Consider the following 20,679-nt stretch of genomic DNA (forward strand, 5'->3'; position numbering starts at 1 on the left):
TAAAGGAGATACTTGTAAGGTCAACAAGTCTGTGTTGGGACAATAGAGCCAAGGGTTCCCACTATAGAAATACCAGTCATTTCAGCAGCACCCCAATAAAATCTGCTTATTCAGGAGAGTGCTTTCCATCCTCTGCAATATAAATATGCACAAACTGTTTAGAGTATAGCAAACCGAGCCAGAACCTTTGGGTTTAATACACATTGTGTGAATCTTGGAAAATAGCGTTTCGGGGGAGATAAAATGTGAGTGCAGCCTGGCAGAGAGTTTGGATAATCATTGTAAACAGCCTGTGTTGCTGCGTTCAGGCTTGTAACTAAGACACACAAAACACAAAGTGTACCATGGTTCATGCCATCCAATCTTCGTATCGCAATGTAGTCTGCACTGCAAACCACAACTCGTCCTCACGGAGAGAGTTACCCTGTAATGGGTGTTTGTACTCATTTCACAGCAACAAACACTCCCCCCCAAAAAATAATAAAAAGTTATTAAAACAAGGAACCTGGCAAACACCGCACAGACTTTGGTGAGAAATTAAGACGGATCGGCTTGGCTTTACAACTGGTAAAATTATAAAATAAAAAGTACAAAAAAAAAAAAAACCCAGACAGAATAAGCAGAAAGGTTGAATTGTCACAACACAATCATCCTTCAGAATCAGACTGAAATGTTTTCACACATCTCGTGAGCTTTCACATTGTGGTAAACTTTGACTTCTTTGTTTTCTTCCTTGTACAATAATATAGACATAAATATATATCTATATATAAAAATAGTCTGAGTGTAACAACAAGAAATTCCTGTGCAAAACTAGAAACTTGTGCTGGGTTATATCTCCAGCTTGGTCACTTCAAAATACCCATACTTTGAATTTTGCTTTTTTTTTTAGGGAGGGGGAGGGGGACGACAACTTTAAGGGACGTTCTGCTAGGAGAACAAATGCACTTTAGGTTTCATCTTCAAAATTCCAAAATGAAGAGACGGAGAGCCATAAAAAGTGGGCTCCAATCCATCGTTCACAAATGTAACAGCGGAGATCATGGAGTGTCTCCGTCCTTCTTCCAATGTGTATGATCAGAACACAAGTCACCATTTTGCCCTCCACGTAATGCTGGTGAAAGAGACTTGACTGGTTTGCTTCCGGTCAAGAGTAATTTCCAGGTCCTTGTGGTGGATCCTGGTCCATGCTGCATCCAAGGGCTTCAATATCATTACTAATGTCAGATATCATTCGGTCCCACTCATCCCCTTCCGAGGGTACAGACTGGTCATCGGAACCCCCAGCAGCACCATTGCCATTTGTGGTGGAGTTCGACGCAGTGCTCATTGTTCGTCTGTACCTCCCAAAACTATCTGTGATAATGCCCCGTCCATCTTTCACACCAATCGTTTCCAGGAAGTTCTCAAAATGTTGGCTGTCTTTCTCTGGGATGAATGGTCGGAGACCTTTGACAAAGAAAAATATGCAGGTTAAACAAAGAAACAAAACCCATAAAGAAATATAGGTCTTTTCCGAAATGAAATAATAATAAAAAAAATAATAACAATAAATTATATATAGATCTAGATAGATATTTATTTATAGATAACTGGTGATAAATATATAAAAAAAAATAATTTAAAAGTAAAAAAAAAAAGGATGTAACTTTTTGGGTGTAAAGTCTCGTTAGACATCAAGCATCAAACCATACAGATAATTGCAGCCGGCAAAGAAGCCCTGTAGTGTTCTCAGAGACAGCTCCCTGCTACACCGTAACAACGTTTTAACTAAAAGGCTACTATCCAGTATGAGATAAGGCAAGTTACAATCTCAGTGCAGAATGTAATCTATGAGAATGCAGAGTGTGTCACTTGTAGAAACCTTCAGAGCAGGATTAGATAGAGAGATGTACATACATATACACGCACGCACGGAAATAGAGATCTATCAATAGAATGTGATTCAATATAAATGTGAGAAGTGAAACCACTTAACTATATCCAGATCTCAGATATTTCTCTCACGTTGTGTCATGGTCTCCCAGGATTATGTGTTTGTCGTATGTGTAGTGACTAAATAAAGACACAAACAAATACACAGACACCCTGCAAGAAACACACAGCACAAAGCAGAAGATCTATTTATAACCACACAGCACAGTCTAATGCCGGATATCTTACAATGTACTTTGAGATATTTACAGATTTGCACAATGATATAATATTTATATTATTTTAAATAAAAAGGGAGTATGTTCCAGGCCTTTTAGAGATTGCAATTAGTTAAAAGGAAAATGTCCGTTTTATTACCAAGCAGTAAGAACTTTCTGCTGTCACCATAGAGCTGCCGGAGATTGATGCAAAACTCGTGGATTGATGCCCCGTTCCGGTATTCGTGAAGTAACATTGCGAATTGCTGGATTTCCTGGGATGACAGCTTGGTCCTCAGCTGCAAAAAGAATGCAGGGAGAGGTCTGAGGGAGTGAAGGAGTATATCCGGCATTAAATAATCCACTGTAACCCATTGCGGTCCCCAAAAAGCAGCAATTTATAGAATAGACTGAGCAGGACTATAGAAAGTTAATAGAAAGTTAAGTAAGCATCATCATTGGCTAAGCCACTTCCTGGTTTGTTGAGCATTCACTGGGGATTTGCAGCTAAAATGGAAGCAATGTTTCTGTGTTTCAGTATCTGTGTAATGCATTAACAAGAGAATGTGCTGACTCCACCCAGGAGAGTCATTTAAAGGGAAAATATAATCACTAGAACAACTACAGCTTAATGTAGTTGTTTTGGTGTCTATAGGGTGCCCTGCAGGCTATTGTAATGCAGTGAGTACATTGCTGCCTATGATCACCTCTTGTGGCAGTCACTCCACGCTCTGCATGGAGACACTGAATGTTCCTAATCGAGATTCAATGATTCAATGCATCTCTACGAGGAGGTGCTGATTGGCGCAGGGCAGAGTTTTGATGTATATGTGCATTAGCCTCCCAATGCTTTCCTATGGGAAAGCATTGGATTGGCCGAGATTATCAAACGTTATGATCTCAGCCAAAGAGGTTAAGCCGCAGCAAGAAACATGCAGAAAAAGGAGAGCAAAATACCTTTTTCATTGGTATGGGGGGGGGGGGGGGGGGGGGGGGGCCGGACACCTAACATGGATTTTCACACCAATAGTGTCAAGAATATACTATTGTAATCCTGACACAATAGTATTCCTTTAATCCCAAATCGTTAATTCCTGTTTTTGCACAGATAAATGAATCCCAGGGCTGAATTACCTGCTGTAGCTCAGATAAATGAATCCCAGGGCTGAATTACCTGCTGTAGCTCAGGTAAATTAATCCCAGGGCCGAATTACCTGCTGTAGCTCAGGTAAATGAATCCCAGGGCCGAATTACCTGCTGTAGCTCAGGTAAATGAATCCCAGGGCCGAATTACCTGCTGTAGCTCAGGTAAATTAATCCCAGGACTGAATTACCTGCTGTAGCTCAGGTAAATGAATCCCAGGGCCGAATTACCTGCTGTAGCTCAGGTAAATGAATCCCAGGGCCGAATTACCTGCTGTAGCTCAGGTAAATGAATCCCAGGGCCGAATTACCTGCTGTAGCTCAGGTAAATGAATCCCAGGGCCGAATTACCTGCTGTAGCCCAGGTAAATGAATCCCAGGGCCGAATTACCTGCTGTAGCTCAGGTAAATGAATCCCAGGGCTGAATTACCTGCTGTAGCCCAGGTAAATGAATCCCAGGGCCGAATTACCTGCTGTAGCCCAGGTAAATAAATCCCGGGGCTGAATTACCTGCTGTAGCTCAGATAAATGAATCCCAGGGCTGAATTACCTGCTGTAGCTCAGGTAAATGAATCCCAGGGCCGAATTACCTGCTGTAGCTCAGGTAAATTAATCCCAGGACTGAATTACCTGCTGTAGCTCAGGTAAATTAATCCCAGGACTGAATTACCTGCTGTAGCTCAGGTAAATGAATCCCAGGGCCGAATTACCTGCTGTAGCTCAGGTAAATGAATCCCAGGGCCGAATTACCTGCTGTAGCCCAGGTAAATAAATCCCAGGGCTGAATTACCTGCTGTAGCTCAGATAAATGAATCCCAGGGCTGAATTACCTGCTGTAGCTCAGGTAAATGAATCCCAGGGCCGAATTACCTGCTGTAGCTCAGGTAAATTAATCCCAGGACTGAATTACCTGCTGTAGCTCAGGTAAATGAATCCCAGGGCCGAATTACCTGCTGTAGCTCAGGTAAATGAATCCCAGGGCCGAATTACCTGCTGTAGCCCAGGTAAATAAATCCCAGGGCTGAATTACCTGCTGTAGCTCAGGTAAATGAATCCCAGGGCCGAATTACCTGCTGTAGCTCAGGTAAATGAATCTCAGGGCCGAATTACCTGCTGTAGCTCAGGTAAATTAATCCCAGGGCTGAATGACCTGCTGTAGCTCAGGTAAATGAATCCCAGGAACGAATTACCTGCTGTAGCTCAGGTAAATTAATCTCAGGGCCGAATTACCTGCTGTAGCTCAGGTAAATGAATCCCAGGGCTGAATTACCTGCTGTAGCTCAGGTAAATGAATCTCAGGGCCGAATTACCTGCTGTAGCTCAGGTAAATAAATACCAGGGCTGAATTACCTGCTGTAGCTCAGGTAAATGAATCTCAGGGCCGAATTACCTGCTGTAGCTCAGGTAAATAAATCCCAGGGCTGAATTACCTGCTGTAGCTCAGGTAAATGAATCCCAGGGCCGAATTACCTGCTGTAGCTCAGGTAAATGAATCTCAGGGCCGAATTACCTGCTGTAGCTCAGGTAAATTAATCCCAGGGCTGAATGACCTGCTGTAGCTCAGGTAAATGAATCCCAGGGCTGAATTACCGGCTGTAGCTCAGGTAAATTAATCCCAGGGCCGAATTACCTGCTGTAGCTCAGGTAAATTAATCACAGGGCTGAATTACCTGCTGTAGCTCAGGTAAATGAATCCCAGGGCCGAATGACCTGCTGTAGCTCAGGTAAATTAATCACAGGGCCGAATTACCTGCTGTAGCTCAGGTAAATGAATCCCAGGGCTGAATTACCTGCTGTAGCTCAGGTAAATTAATCACAGGGCCGAATTACCTGCTGTAGCTCAGGTAAATGAATCCCAGGGCTGAATTACCTGCTGTAGCGCAGGTAAATGAATCCCAGGGCTGAATTACCTGCTGTAGCTCAGGTAAATTAATCCCAGGGTGGCAGCAGTGTCTTTCAAACCTTCCTCAGACTGTGCTGATAAACCCGCTAAAACACAGGTAGCTCATGGGTATATAAAATCACATGTAGATTGTGCTAGCATATGTATACATTTTGAAATATTTCTACTTAAAAATATGGTCCCTCCATCTGTTAATCAGTTCTTCAATTAGAGATCTACACGAAGGATTGAGTGACGGGAAGAGGGCAGGAGAACCCTGTTCCAGGCAGTTTTCTTGCTGTATGTTAGCATGTATGTAGGCTCTTACAAATGGATTAAACTTTAGAAATAGAGAGTGGGAGGGTTTCATACAGTCATCATGTAGTCTTGCAGAAGCTCTGCCGCTGTGGCACTTAGTTCGCCCTCGCTGGGGGTCTTGTTATGAGGTGAATGGAGATTGGACAGGGAAGATGGGGAGCTGCCATCGGTGTCTGCAGGATCCTGGAAACAACTGAAAGGGAATGACAGTGTTACAACATGGAGGTGAGGAGGTCTATCCTGGCAGAATGAGTTTTTTTTTTTGCAACGAATGACACACTGCCGTCAGGGAGTTCATTCTGTTAATATTAAATCCTTCAATATTCAGTCAGATTTCCTGCCCAATAAAACCGCTACACATACACCCACCAATAAAACCGCTACACATACACCCACCAATAAAACCGCTACACATACACCCACCAATAAAACCGCTACACATACACCCACCAATAAAACCGCTACACATACACCCACCAATAAAACCGCTACACATACACCTACCAATAAAACCGCTACACATACACCTACTGTGGCGAAACCGACCTCGCCACGTGTCCTTGGAGGGGGCTGATTGCCCGCCTCTTGCCTTTGGACTATGGACCAGACTTTATGGGAATGTGATACCCCAGATAGCCATACCATGGAGCCTATTCATTAATGAAAGACTATGGGAAAGACTTTAGCTCCATGGCAATTGTACCGTGTGAGTAGGATCTGCGCGCTATTCGGTAGTTTTGTGCGCGCAGATCCCAGCTATCTGGGGATAGGTGAAATGTCTGTGTGTTATGTATAAATGTGACTTTATGTATTTTAAAGTGTTTTATGTCGTTTTGCAACCATGTGGTTAATGGAGTCTGCCTCTAGTCCTGGATAATTTGATTACTTCTCCAATTAACTCCAGGGCAGAAGGGAGGAAACCTGGGTGCATTGTGGGGATGTTTTTCTGCCAGACAGGAGGGACAAAAGATACTTTTAGTAACTTTTGAACCCCTGGTCGGATTCATGCCATTTTTTAATATGTTGTTCCCCTGAATGGATTGATTGTGGATATGTATTTTTATGTGAATGTGATGTATGGTTTTAAAGTTATGAAAGTTGTGTAAAAGTATATTTTACACTGTATGCATAATGGGATTATGTGTCACACTAAGGGGAGGGGATGTGTGGGAGGTAACATCTATGTCATTGGTTCTTTTATGCCTCCCCCTGGGTGTGGCCTGTATGTGTGAGTTGGAAATAAAAGCCAGGCTGGATGAGCCAGTCCAGAGTTCCTGCTTAACCCTCAAAGCGATGTGTCGTCTCGTTCTTTGGGGGAATTGGATTGTATGCTGACTGCCAGGAGTGTAAGCGGATGGTATGCTTTTCCTGTTCAGCTGATTCCAGAGTTCGTGTGGTTCCAGTCGGGAGAGTGGTGTTTGCAGTAGCTGCCTGTGCATCTGGAAAGGGGGATATCGCCTAAACTGGGTTTTATCCTCTTGTAAGTGAAATGGTCCGTTACAATTGGTGGCAAGCGGCGGGATCGTTCCTACAACCAGAGGGACAGCTACAGACAACACCATTCCGGGATTACAAATTGAGGGCAACGCTAGTACCCGTACAGCGACCCTATCTACAAAGGAACTCAGAAAATGGAGGAGGAGTTTCAAGTTAGATTGAACTTTTACGTCCCGGAGTCTGGAGAAGTCTCAGAGGAGAACATGTTGATGTACAGAGAGGTGGTCAGAGCCGGGTTGTGGAACGAGGCCCTAGAGGAAGTACAGTATTCGCGAGGGGGTCAGCGCCGCAGCAGAAGGCAGCGAATCCTGGCTCGAATGGCAGAGCGGAGGCCCCTCCTGAGAACACAGGCCGAGGAAAAGTGGGTGACTAGACTCGAGATTCTAGTATATGCAGAACGGGCGCTAGACGACGCATACCAGGCGATACAATGGTACGCAGCTCAGTGTGTCCCCGAGATGGCGGAGTATGAGTTCCCAGAAGGCGGAGAGTACACTGGCTGTGGCCGATTTTGGGATAATAATGACAATGAGGACTTTGGGAAAATGACCGACTCTCGTTTTTGGGACCTGTACTACGACCGAGCGGACATGCTGGGTCTCCCTAGCGCTATTGACCTCGAGGCAGACCTACAGTATTTGGTTGCCAAGGAATGGAACCTGGAGGGGGATTACCTGCGACTCATCATTGAAGCCTGGGAAGAGACAACCGGTCCTCCTTCACAACAGCAACCAGCAGTACCCCAGGGAGCTGATGGTGTCGTCCATCCTCCCCAGCGGCAGTGTGTCCCCCAGGGAGCAGAAGGTGCCGTCCTTCCTCCCCAGCGGCAGTGTGTAACCCAGGGAGCGGATGGTGTCGTCCTCCCCCCCCAGCGGCAGGCTGAGTTACAGGGGGAAGAGGTTGTTGTTCCTGCCCCCCAGCAGCAAAGTGATATGCCAGGAAGGCAGTGTGAAGTGAAGGGAGAGGAGAGCAGCGTCCTCCCTCCCCAGCGGCAGTGTGTGTCTCAGGGAGCCAAAGGTGTCGTCCTTCCTCCCCAGCGGCAGTGTGTACCCCAGGGAGCTGATGGTGTCGTCCATCCTCCCCAGCGGCAGTGTGTGTCTCAGGGAGCCGAAGGTGTCGTCCTTCCTCCCCAGCGGCAGTGTGTACCCCAGGGAGCTGATGGTGTCGTCCATCCTCCCCAGCGGCAGTGTGTAACCCAGGGAGCGGATGGTGTCGTCCTCCCCCCCCAGCAGCAGGCTGAGTTACAGGGGGCAGAGGTTGTTGTTCCTGCCCCCCAGCAGCAAAGTGATATGCCAGGAAGGCAGTGTGAAGTGAAGGGAGAGGAGAGCAGCGTCCTCCCTCCCCAGCGGCAGTGTGTGTCTCAGGGAGCCGAAGGTGTCGTCCTTCCTCCCCAGCGGCAGTGTGTACCCCAGGGAGCTGATGGTGTCGTCCATCCTCCCCAGCAGCAGTGTGTGTCCCAGGGAGCTGATGGTGTCGTCCGTCCTCCTCAGCGGCAGTGTGTAACCCAGGGAGCCGAAGGTGTCGTCCTTCCTCCCCAGCGGCAGTGTGTACCCCAGGGAGCTGATGGTGTCGTCCATCCTCCCCAGCGGCAGTTTGTACCCCAGGGAGCAGAGACAGTCAGTCTCGCACCCCAGCAGCAGGACAAGAGAATGAAAGGGGAGACAGCTGGTCTCCCTTTCCACCAGCAGAGAGAGTGGCAGGGAGAGGAGCCTGCTAACCCCTCTCCCCAGCGGCAGTTCACCGTCCAGAGAGAGGAGCTTGTTACACCCTCTCTCCAATGGCAGCCTAACCCACCCAGGGGAGATGTTAAGCCCCACAACTGTGCAGATGGGACCGTAGTCTCTGCACTTACAGCACAAGGGGTAGGGACGGTCGGTCCTGTCCCCCAGCCACAGAGCGATATATCCAAAGTGGAGACAGTCAATCTCCAGCAACCAGGCTCCAACCAGGCTACTCCCGGGGTAGTGCTGGCACCAGGACAGAGTACCGCTGGTCTCTGCACCCTCAGCAACCCACCAAGGCAGCCTACCAGTCCCCCACACAGCCGTGGTAAGGCACCTGGACATGGACAAGATTCTCCCTTACCCAGGTGTAGTAATGGTTTATTGTGGGTGGGCTGTACTGCTGTTTCTGTCTTGTGGGTGGGCTGCTGGACTAACAAGGGCACTGACCGGCAGGAGGTCAAGTACCCTGTTAGTCTGGGGGGTAAAGGGGAGAAGTGTGGCGAAACCGACCTCGCCACGTGTCCTTGGAGGGGGCTGATTGCCCGCCTCTTGCCTTTGGAATATGGACCAGACTTTATGGGAATGTGATACCCCAGATAGCCAGACCATGGAGCCTATTCATTAATGAAAGACTATGGGAAAGACTTTAGCTCCATGGCAATTGTACTGTGTGAGTAGGATCTGCGCGCTATTCGGTAGTTTTGTGCGCGCAGATCCCAGCTATCTGGGGATAGGTGAAATGTCTGTGTGTTATGTATAAATGTGACTTTATGTATTTTAAAGTGTTTTATGTCGTTTTGCAACCATGTGGTTAATGGAGTCTGCCTCTAGTCCTGGATAATTGGATTACTTCTCCAATTAACTCCAGGGCAGAAGGGAGGAAACCTGGGTGCATTGTGGGGATGTTTTTCTGCCAGACAGGAGGGACAAAAGATACTTTTAGTAACTTTTGAACCCCTGGTCGGATTCATGCCATTTTTTAATATGTTGTTCCCCTGAATGGATTGATTGTGGATATGTATTTTTATGTGAATGTGATGTATGGTTTTAAAGTTATGAAAGTTGTGTAAAAGTATATTTTACACTGTATGCATAATGGGATTATGTGTCACACTAAGGGGAGGGGATGTGTGGGAGGTAACATCTATGTCATTGGTTCTTTTATGCCTCCCCCTGGGTGTGGCCTGTATGTGTGAGTTGGAAATAAAAGCCAGGCTGGATGAGCCAGTCCAGAGTCTTGCTTAACCCTCAAAGCGATGTGTCGTCTCGTTCTTTGGGGGAATTGGATTGTATGCTGACTGCCAGGAGTGTAAGCGGATGGTATGCTTTTCCTGTTCAGCTGATTCCAGAGTTCGTGTGGTTCCAGTCGGGAGAATGGTGTTTGCAGTAGCTGCCTGTGCATCTGGAAAGGGGGATATCGCCTAAACTGGGTTTTATCCTCTTGTAAGTGAAACGGTCCGTTACACCTACCAATAAAACCGACCAATCTAAGCTTTTTATACCAACTATAGGAAAGGAGGACAAATACAAGATTATGTTGTTAGATTTCCCTTACTGAATGAAAATGACAATAAAACACTTACAATGGACTGGCATCTAAGTCGTACGCTTCCTTCACGTCTACCTTGTTAGAAGAATCATCTGGAAATCGGGTTACAAAATGAGCTGGTTATTTCACATGTAAGATTGGTGGACTTCAAGTCTCTTTATCAGCAAAATAAAAAAGGTCTCTTGTATAATCTCATAGGCCTAGAGGGTAAAAGCAGTGAGATACGGATGTAAGGGACCCTGGAGTAAACAGCAAAATCATGGAAGAATGAGTGAGGAGTGATAAGCGGGTCAGGACTGAAATGTGCAGAAACAGAGCAAGTCGCATGTGCAAGATGAAGACATTTAGTGTAGTAACAGATAGTGGGGTTGGTAGACGTGCTGTAGTAACAGATAGTGGGGTTGGAAGACGTGGTGTAGTAACAGATAGTGGGGATGGAAGACATGGTGTAGTAACAGATAGTGGGGTTGGAAGACGTGGTGTAGTAACAGATAGTGGGGTTGGAAGACGTGGTGTAGTAACAGATAGTGGGGTTGGTAGACATGGTGTAGTAACAGATAGTGGGGTTGGAAGACGTGGTGTAGTAACAGATAGTGGGGTTGGAAGACGTGCTGTAGTAACAGATAGTGGGGTTGGAAGACGTGGTGTAGTAACAGATAGTGGGGTTGGTAGACATGGTGTAGTAACAGATAGTGGGGTTGGAAGACGTGGTGTAGTAACAGATAGTGGGGTTGGAAGACGTGGTGTAGTAACAGATAGTGGGGTTGGAAGACGTGGTGTAGTAACAGATAGTGGGGTTGGAAGACGTGGTGTAGTAACAGATAGTGGGGTTGGAAGACGTGGTGTAGTAACAGATAGTGGGGTTGGAAGACGTGGTGTAGTAACAGATAGTGGGGTTGGAAGACGTGGTGTAGTAACAGATAGTGGGGATGGAAGACGTGGTGTAGTAACAGATAGTGGGGATGGAAGACGTGGTGTAGTAACAGATAGTGGGGATGGAAGACGTGGTGTAGTAACAGATAGTGGGGATGGAAGACGTGGTGTAGTAACAGATAGTGGGGTTGGAAGACGTGCTGTAGTAACAGATAGTGGGGTTGGAAGACGTGGTGTAGTAACAGATAGTGGTGTAGGTAGACATGGTGTAGTAACAGATAGTGGGGTTGCAAGACGTGGTGTAGTAACAGATAGTGGGGATGGAAGACGTGGTGTAGTAACAGATAGTGGGGATGGAAGACGTGGTGTAGTAACAGATAGTGGGGTTGGTAGACATGGTGTAGTAACAGATAGTGGGGATGTAAGACGTGGTGTAGTAACAGATAGTGGGGTTGGAAGACGTGGTGTAGTAACAGATAGTGGGGTTGGAAGACGTGGTGTAGTAACAGATAGTGGGGTGGGAAGACGTGGTGTAGTAACAGATAGTGGGGTTGGAAGACGTGGTGTAGTAACAGATAGTGGGGATGGAAGACGTGGTGTAGTAACAGATAGTGGTGTAGATAGACATGGTGTAGTAACAGATAGTGGTGTAGATAAACATGGTGTAGTAACAGATAGTGGAGTAGGTAGACATGGTGTAGTAACAGATAGTGGAGTAGGTAGACATGGTGTAGTAACAGATAGTGGAGTAGGTAGACATGGTGTAGTAACAGATAGTGGGGTTGCAAGACGTGGTGTAGTAACAGATAGTGGGGATGGAAGACGTGGTGTAGTAACAGATAGTGGGGATGGAAGACGTGGTGTAGTAACAGATAGTGGGGATGGAAGACGTGGTGTAGTAACAGATAGTGGGGTTGGAAGACGTGGTGTAGTAACAGATAGTGGGGTTGGAAGACGTGGTGTAGTAACAGATAGTGGTGTAGATAGACATGGTGTAGTAACAGATAGTGGGGTAGATAGACATGGTGTAGTAACAGATAGTGGGGTTGGAAGACGTGGTGTAGTAACAGATAGTGGGGTTGGAAGACATGGTGTAGTAGCAGATAGTGGGGTTGGAAGACGTGGTGTAGTAACAGATAGTGGGGTAGGTAGACGTGCTGTAGTAACAGATAGTGGTGTAGGTAGACATGGTGTAGTAACAGATAGTGGGGATGGAAGACGTGCTGTAGTAAAAGATAGTGGGGATGGAAGACGTGGTGTAGTAACAGATAGTGGGGTTGGAAGACGTGGTGTAGTAACAGATAGTGGGGTAGATAGACATGGTGTAGTAACAGATAGTGGGGATGTAAGACGTGGTGTAGTAACAGATAGTGGGGTTGGAAGACGTGGTGTAGTAACAGATAGTGGGGTTGGAAGACGTGGTGTAGTAACAGATAGTGGGGTTGGAAGACGTGGTGTAGTAACAGATAGTGGGGTTGGAAGACGTGGTGTAGTAACAGATAGTGGGGTTGGAAGACGTGGTGTAGTAACAGATAGTGGGGTTGGAAGACGTGGTGTAGTAACAGATAGTGGGGTTGGAAGACGTGGTGTAGTAACAGATAGTGGGGTTGGAAGACGTGGTGTAGTAACAGATAGTGGGGTTGGTAGACATGGTGTAGTAACAGATAGTGGTGTAGGGAGACATGGTGTAGTAACAGATGGTGGGGTAGATAGACATGGTGTGTTAACAGATAGTGGGGTAGATAGACATGGTGTAGTAACAGATAGTGGGGATGTAAGACGTGGTGTAGTAACAGATAGTGGGGATGGAAGACGTGGTGTAGTAACAGATAGTGGGGATGGAAGACGTGGTGTAGTAACAGATAGTGGGGTTGGAAGACGTGGTGTAGTAACAGATAGTGGGGTTGGAAGACGTGGTGTAGTAACAGATAGTGGTGTAGATAGACATGGTGTAGTAACAGATAGTGGGGTAGATAGACATGGTGTAGTAACAGATAGTGGGGTTGGAAGACGTGGTGTAGTAACAGATAGTGGGGTAGATAGACATGGTGTAGTAGCAGATAGTGGGGTTGGAAGACGTGGTGTAGTAACAGATAGTGGGGTAGGTAGACGTGCTGTAGTAACAGATAGTGGTGTAGGTAGACATGGTGTAGTAACAGATAGTGGGGATGGAAGACGTGCTGTAGTAAAAGATAGTGGGGATGGAAGACGTGGTGTAGTAACAGATAGTGGGGTTGGAAGACGTGGTGTAGTAACAGATAGTGGGGTAGATAGACATGGTGTAGTAACAGATAGTGGGGATGTAAGACGTGGTGTAGTAACAGATAGTGGGGTTGGAAGACGTGGTGTAGTAACAGATAGTGGGGTTGGAAGACGTGGTGTAGTAACAGATAGTGGGGATGGAAGACGTGGTGTAGTAACAGATAGTGGGGTTGGAAGACGTGGTGTAGTAACAGATAGTGGGGTTGGAAGACGTGGTGTAGTAACAGATAGAGGGGTTGGAAGACGTGGTGTAGTAACAGATAGTGGGGTTGGAAGACGTGGTGTAGTAACAGATAGTGGGGTTGGTAGACATGGTGTAGTAACAGATAGTGGTGTAGGGAGACATGGTGTAGTAACAGATGGTGGGGTAGATAGACATGGTGTGGTAACAGATGGTGGGGTAGATAGACATGGTGTGGTAACAGATAGTGGGGTAGATAGACATGGTGTAGTAACAGATAGTGGGGATGTAAGACGTGGTGTAGTAACAGATAGTGGGGTTGGAAGACGTGGTGTAGTAACAGATAGTGGGGTTGGAAGACGTGGTGTAGTAACAGATAGTGGGGTTGGAAGACGTGGTGTAGTAACAGATAGTGGGGTTGGAAGACGTGGTGTAGTAACAGATAGCGGGGTTGGTAGACATGGTGTAGTAACAGATAGTGGTGTAGGGAGACATGGTGTAGTAACAGATGGTGGGGTAGATAGACATGGTGTAGTAACAGATAGTGGGGTAGATAGACATGGTGTAGTAACAGATAGTGGGGTAGATAGACATGGTGTAGTAACAGATAGTGGGGTAGATAGACATGGTGTAGTGTAGTAACAGGTTGTTGAGTAAAAAAGCATGTGCTATGGGAGTTATGATGAAGAGGAAATGCTCAGATTTTAACACATATAAGACAAATGAAAATGAATCCGGATTAGGAACCTGTGCTTGAGGTAGGGTTGTCAGTTTCAAACCAAGTGTACACTGACGCGAGCCCTGAATCAGGATTTGTGAACGCACCACTGTGTAGCGACATGTGTCTAGTTGGCGTGGAGGCTCCATCGAATATCGCTCGGTCCAGGAAGTCGATAGTGGATTCTGTGTAAACAATTTGGAAGACCTGGCCCAGAAGGAGGCAGAGTTCCTCTGCTGCAGCCTAATTGACAGAACAAGATGTGACATGTGGGGGGAGAAAAAAAAAAAAAACACCAAAACGTTGCCTGATTTATAAACAAGACGTCTTCCAGAACCCACGTAGACAAATGGACACCATTTCCAGTTAAAACACAATAAGAAGAAAACCCACCACACAATAAAAATCCTACTTACTTTGTTCTCAGTAGCCAAAATAACAAGGCAGCAAGCTTCCACTGGCGCCGTGCCACACTCCGAGAGTGAACCAGATGTCAACAATTTGCCACTTTCAGCAGATAGGCTCTGACTTGGTGAGATCCCAGGGTCCTGCGCTAAACATCGTAATAAAGAAAGGTCACTGTAATATTTCAATCCAACGTAAAACGTGTTGTTTTCATTTATAGGTCCTCTTCTAAAAAGGTTATCAAGGTGTAGCACTTTGCATCAGCCTGCCTTTGTATAAAATAAATAAATAGAATAAAAATTATATTTAAAGGGATACCGTAGTGCTAGGAATACAAAGCTGTATTCCTGGCACTATAGCTCCTTTGCCTCCCCCCTCCCTTGTGCCCCGCACTGCAGCACTGTGCAAAAGGGACACTACACCCAGACCACTTGAATTAGCTGAAGTAGTCTGGGTGCCAAGAGTGTCCCTTTAATACCTAATGAAATACAATTTTTAGAAACAATTTTAGATATCAATTTTTTGTATGACCACATCATTTTTAAATGTACAGGCCTGTGGGTTGTCAATCACAACTAAAACACTACAGGTCCTTGCATTTTATTTGCAATTCCACCGATGTTGGCCAAGAGTATTTGTATATTATAATTACACTTCCACTGGGAACACCTTTATTTATTTATGGTTTTACCTGTTTTTAGAAGCACCAAGTGCATGCAGTCATCCCGGACGTACGAGACGGCTGCAATGTCGTGGATGGGAACCCTGAGTATTATGTCCTCTCCATCTCTCCAAACCACCTTGACGTTGTACGCAGACAGGCTGATCACTGCGTCATGTTCCTGGCTGAGCTGGGCTGGGAGTTGGTGAAGCCTCTAAAGAGAGGAAGAATAGCAAAAGTAGAGCACTTCCGAAGGTACTGAGGTCAAACAAGAGAGCAAGGTTAATTGAAAAACAGCCTCCAAAGAGGGCAGAAATCAACCAAAAGGGTCTCTGGCAAGACACTGGGATCAATGAAAACTAGCAAAAAGAGAAGAGGACTGGGGTAAAGGGACACTCTGGACCCTGGAGCAGTTTACGTGCTGAAATGCTTTGTGTGTGAAGTGTTTTTTTCACACTTTTCATTTTTTTACAAAAATTTGCAGATTTCAATAGAAATGTGAACTTTTATAAATTCACCTTGTTACACCCTCCCCTCTGGCTTTTAGATAACTGGTCCCGTGACTTCCGGATTGTTTCGCTCGATGGAGATAAATTTAAGAAGCTGCCTTTTCCCAGAGCACCTGCGTTGCAAAGACTTCTCATAGAGCTGCATTGGGAAGCCTGTGATTGGACAGTCACAGAACATGTGGGCGGGGCTAAAGGGGAGGGCTTGCAAAAGTGTGGGATAATATCAAGGGCAGACTATGTGTTGCATGTCCGGCTGGACAAGCAGACATCTTACCTTAGCACTGTCCAGCAGCTGCAGGATTTCTGTCCGACTGGAAGGATTGAGGGAACCCGGAATGGAGGACAGCTGTCCCAGATACTAAAGTAAAACACAAGAATCAAATGAACAAAGATCTGCGTAATAGGGTTAGTGAATCTGCTAAAAGACAGCGTTAACTTTGGTTTACATAAAGAAAATAATAAGAATTATATAAAACACACACAATGTCAAGCAATTTGTTAAATTGTTCTGTTCCATTTAAAAGTCCAGTGATTGCACCTGGATTATGGTAAAGTTTACGTGCACCCAGTCAATCTCCTTACACAGAGCTTGTAATGTGGTATTTCTATATCTATCTATAGAATTATATATATATATATATATATATATATATATATATATATATATATATATATATATATATATTGCATTAAAAGTCACACTAATAACGTACACGGCTTATATATATATATATATTGCATTAAAAGTCACACTAATAATGTACACGGCTTATAACGACTTTATCTGGTACCTTGACTTCCTTCTCAATGTAATCATTTAGCAGCACATCAGGCTCGACACGATGATCGCTCTGCGACAGGGACACTGTGTGAAGCGGCCGGCGCTCGGTCACCTTCTCCTGGGCCTTCTTGTCGCGCCCCTTCTCGCCTTTCAGGAAAACCCTTTTGAACGGTGACACAATTCCAGGCTGCTGGCAAAGAAACAAAGCAAAATACATTTTAGCATGGGCGGTGGGATTTTATTAACTTAACAACAGCCATTTCTAATGAAAATATAGAAAGACGAAACACACAGCGTACATGTAACTCCATTTGGATCTGACACCATGTAGCTATCAAGGGGCACTCCAAGTTGGTCTCCATAAGAGTGGGGGGGGAGGGGAGGAATTGGCACTGAAAATGTTAGGCCACATTATGACCGCTTCATTACTACAGACACCACTGACACTATAATAATTTGTCTAAAATAAATAGCAGAAGATGTCTTGAGATTCTCCCCCCCCCCCCCCTCCCCCTTCTTTAGATTGCAAGAAGAGGCCATGGCCACATTTCCCATTATCTCACATAAAAAAATAAAAACATATTTAGAACACCAAGCAGTTTCACTAAAAAGCTGTTGAAAATGAATTAAACTGCGCTGGCGAACGCCCTCCATGCTGTATTGGGAGACGCGGACAGGCCTTCTCAGCCACGATTTTTGTGATCATTTCTTCGTGGCTGATAATATGTGGATGTTTATACAGAAATGCCATTTATATAAAGCTTTCTAGATTTGACTTATGTCCCTGGCCCTTTCCCTTTATCTGTTGTGGTTGGTGGTTACACCACATGGTGTGCATCAGTCCCACACGCCACCCCTGGTGCTTGGTTAGGAGGAATTACTCAGTTTATCACAGTTTAAAAGGGTTTATGATGTCCCAACTATAGCATCAATAAGTCCCTGTCTCTTTATCCACATGTCCGCACTGTGATTATTAGAATCGCCTGTATATTAATATCCACACTGTGATTATTAGAATCGCCTGTATATTAATATCCACATATCCGCACTGTGATTATTAGAATCGCCTGTACTCTGTGTATTTCTATATTAATATCCACATATCCGCACTGTGATTATTAGAATCGCCTGTATATTAATATCCACATGTCCGCACTGTGATTATTAGAATCGCCTGTATATTAATATCCACATGTCCGCACTGTGAGTATTAGAATCGCCTGTATATTAATATCCACATGTCCGCACTGTGATTATTAGAATCGCCTGCATATTAATATCCACATATCCGCACTGTGATTATTAAAATCGCCTGTATATTAATATCCACATATCCGCACTGTGATTATTAGAATCGCCTGTATATTAATATCCACATATCCGCACTGTGATTATTAGAATCGCCTGTATATTAATATCCACATATCCGCACTGTGATTATTAGAATCGCCTGTATATTAATATCCACATATCCGCACTGTGATTATTAGAATCGCCTGTATATTAATATCCACATATCCGCACTGTGATTATTAGAATCGCCTGTATATTAATATCCACATATCCGCACTGTGATTATTAAAATCGCCTGTATATTAATATCCACATATCCGCACTGTGATTATTAGAATCGCCTGTATATTAATATCCACATATCCGCACTGTGATTATTAGAATCGCCTGTATATTAATATCCACATATCCGCACTGTGATTATTAGAATCGCCTGTATATTAATATCCACATATCCGCACTGTGATTATTAGAATCGCCTGTATATTAATATCCACATATCCGCACTGTGATTATTAGAATCGCCTGTATATTAATATCCACATATCCGCACTGTGATTATTAGAATCGCCTGTATATTAATATCCACATATCCGCACTGTGATTATTAGAATCGCCTGTATATTAAAAGACCTGATGAGGTGTTCCGTCACATTGGATCAATGTATACAAAAAGCTCACATAAGAGTTGCACTGCCCCCTTCTATTCAAACAGGCAGACCTGGGGCCTAGACCAGTGCTGAACGCCATCGATTAAGAGAAATTCTCAGGATTATAAAGAGAATCATTAAACAATACAATATAACTAGTATCAGCTAATGGCCACACACACTAACACACCAAGGCAAGAGCAATAAAGGACAGCAAAGAAATCCCATTTAGTTATTTATTGATGCCTGTGAGACACACAATGCGAACAGTACTTAGCCTGTGAAGAACCCTGCCTGCAAATCAGCAAGGAGTTACAGCCCAGACGAGCATTACAAGGATTGTAAAATTCTTACAGGTTGGTTATGCCACGAGTGACACAATGAACACAGTGGACACGCTGCAACGCATGACAAATCTCAAGGAGGATTCAGGATGATATATGGTCCTTAATCTAAAAACATACTACAAGCTTACTACTGCCAAATACATAAAGTTTAGCCCTTTAACCAAGTAGTGTCCAAGAGGTATACTTGCAGCTTTAAAGTTGCCCATGTTTTAACTGAATACCTGGTCTGTGGGAAGTAACACACATTATTCTGGCAAACAAATGGCTAAATCTTAAAATCTTACTGCCCCTACCTCTCCATCCATCTGCAAATCCAGGACAAAGTGTTTCTGTACAGATATACCACGCGCCTGGAGCGTCTTGTCTACATTCAATGGTGCGCCACTAGACTTCGCTCTCAGCGAAAACGCAGGCAGGAAAGAGGGTGACCACAACTTCCTCATACATAGGTGTCTGCTACATCGCAAACTGAAAATAAATGTCAGCCTGGGAAATACAGCTAAACTCAAGAGTTAAGTTAAAGGGACACTGTAGTCACGGTCACGTCTTCATCTCAATAAAGTGGTTATAGTGTCTAGAGTCCCTGGCGCCCTCCTGCCATTCAGCATTAAACCATTTATAATGCTAAACAAGAGTCCCCAAAAGCCCATCATCCCCTCTGTCCTGCTCAGACTAATGAGGAAGCATTAACCTTAAAGCAATTGATGACTGATTGGGTGAGAATGTCAGCTGACCGCATTCAGCCTATTACAGTGCCCATTGCTGGTATGAATTGGTATGGCTCGAAGGAAGTGTGTACCCTCTGCCTTAGCCACCCCTCCAGTAGGGGTTTGGTTGTGTGTGGCCCTTACTTCATGTGAAAACGGTTTAAAAAGAGAAGTAATGTAGGGACAGTGTCAGGCACCTCTGATGAATATTTATAGTGCTTACAGTGCCCCTTTAACTGTTGGGAAAACCTAGGCAATGTCCAGGGGCCCATGAAACACAAGGGGCGTGAACCAGGCCTCAAAAGCAGTATGTGGCCATTGCTACTTAATAGCATGCACCCAGGGAGAGAGCTTAATTTGGCGCCTAGTACCCAGTTTTCTTTTAATTTAACTCAAGCCCTCCCTCACACACACACACACACACACACACACACAATACTACTCCTGAGACACACAACACAGAGGGATAATTAATGTCCTTGGTGCACAATTTTAAACGTAAAATGACACCTTTACAATAGTGAAGTACACAGATGCACGGATAGAGAGAGCAGTTATTTTGCCGACCTCTTGCAAGGTAGCTTTGCTTGTGAAGTGATCTACTGATACACTATGGATAACTCCTCATTTTACACCAAAACAAATAGCTTTCAAAACAAGCCAGCTCAGAAAATGCAGAGATGGAAAATTGACACGGTGATTGCATGTGGTATTAATGCTCGGACTCCATGCATTGGACGTTTTAATAAAAAAAACACAACATCAAACGATCCGTCGTGTACAATGCTACTTAATAAACATACTATGGCTTTATCCTACTGTGCAGTGGATCACAATGCAGAGCTTGCGCCATTATCACTATTGAGAGGATCAGTAGACAAATGACAAACAAACAGGATTACAGTCCTGGGAAACTCCACCACATGCAAGTTTGAAAGTTTTTTTTGTTTTTTTTTTAAATGTTTCTGTGACTATAACAAATAAAGAAATAGTGCACTTGTCCAATGGTAAAATGCGGTATATGCGGGAGCAATCCATGTGTGAGC

General features: G+C 44.8%; 1 protein-coding gene across 5 annotated transcripts in view; it reads right to left on the reverse strand.

Moving 5' to 3' along the window:
* Nucleotides 1-903: 903 nt before the first annotated feature.
* CCM2 (CCM2 scaffold protein) overlaps nt 904-20,679 on the reverse strand; it is a 32,639-nt gene continuing 12,863 nt past the window's right edge. For 3 of the 5 annotated variants that reach the window (XM_063452848.1, XM_063452847.1, XM_063452850.1), the window contains 9 exons: nt 16,647-16,826; nt 16,130-16,213; nt 15,377-15,560; nt 14,697-14,833; nt 14,310-14,523; nt 10,281-10,338; nt 5,531-5,669; nt 2,293-2,431; nt 904-1,449 (listed from right to left, as the gene is read on the reverse strand). In XM_063452848.1, the coding sequence (XP_063308918.1) occupies nt 1,148-1,449; nt 2,293-2,431; nt 5,531-5,669; nt 10,281-10,338; nt 14,310-14,523; nt 14,697-14,833; nt 15,377-15,560; nt 16,130-16,213; nt 16,647-16,826 (1,437 nt within the window). In that variant the 3' untranslated portion in view covers nt 904-1,147. The remainder of the gene's footprint in view (nt 1,450-2,292; nt 2,432-5,530; nt 5,670-10,280; nt 10,339-14,309; nt 14,524-14,696; nt 14,834-15,376; nt 15,561-16,129; nt 16,214-16,646; nt 16,827-20,679) is intronic. The other 2 variants (XM_063452849.1, XM_063452851.1) reach the window with 2 other exon arrangements.

The sequence above is a fragment of the Pelobates fuscus genome, chromosome 4 (genome assembly GCF_036172605.1).
Source record: "Pelobates fuscus isolate aPelFus1 chromosome 4, aPelFus1.pri, whole genome shotgun sequence".
Classification (NCBI taxonomy): domain Eukaryota; kingdom Metazoa; phylum Chordata; class Amphibia; order Anura; family Pelobatidae; genus Pelobates; species Pelobates fuscus.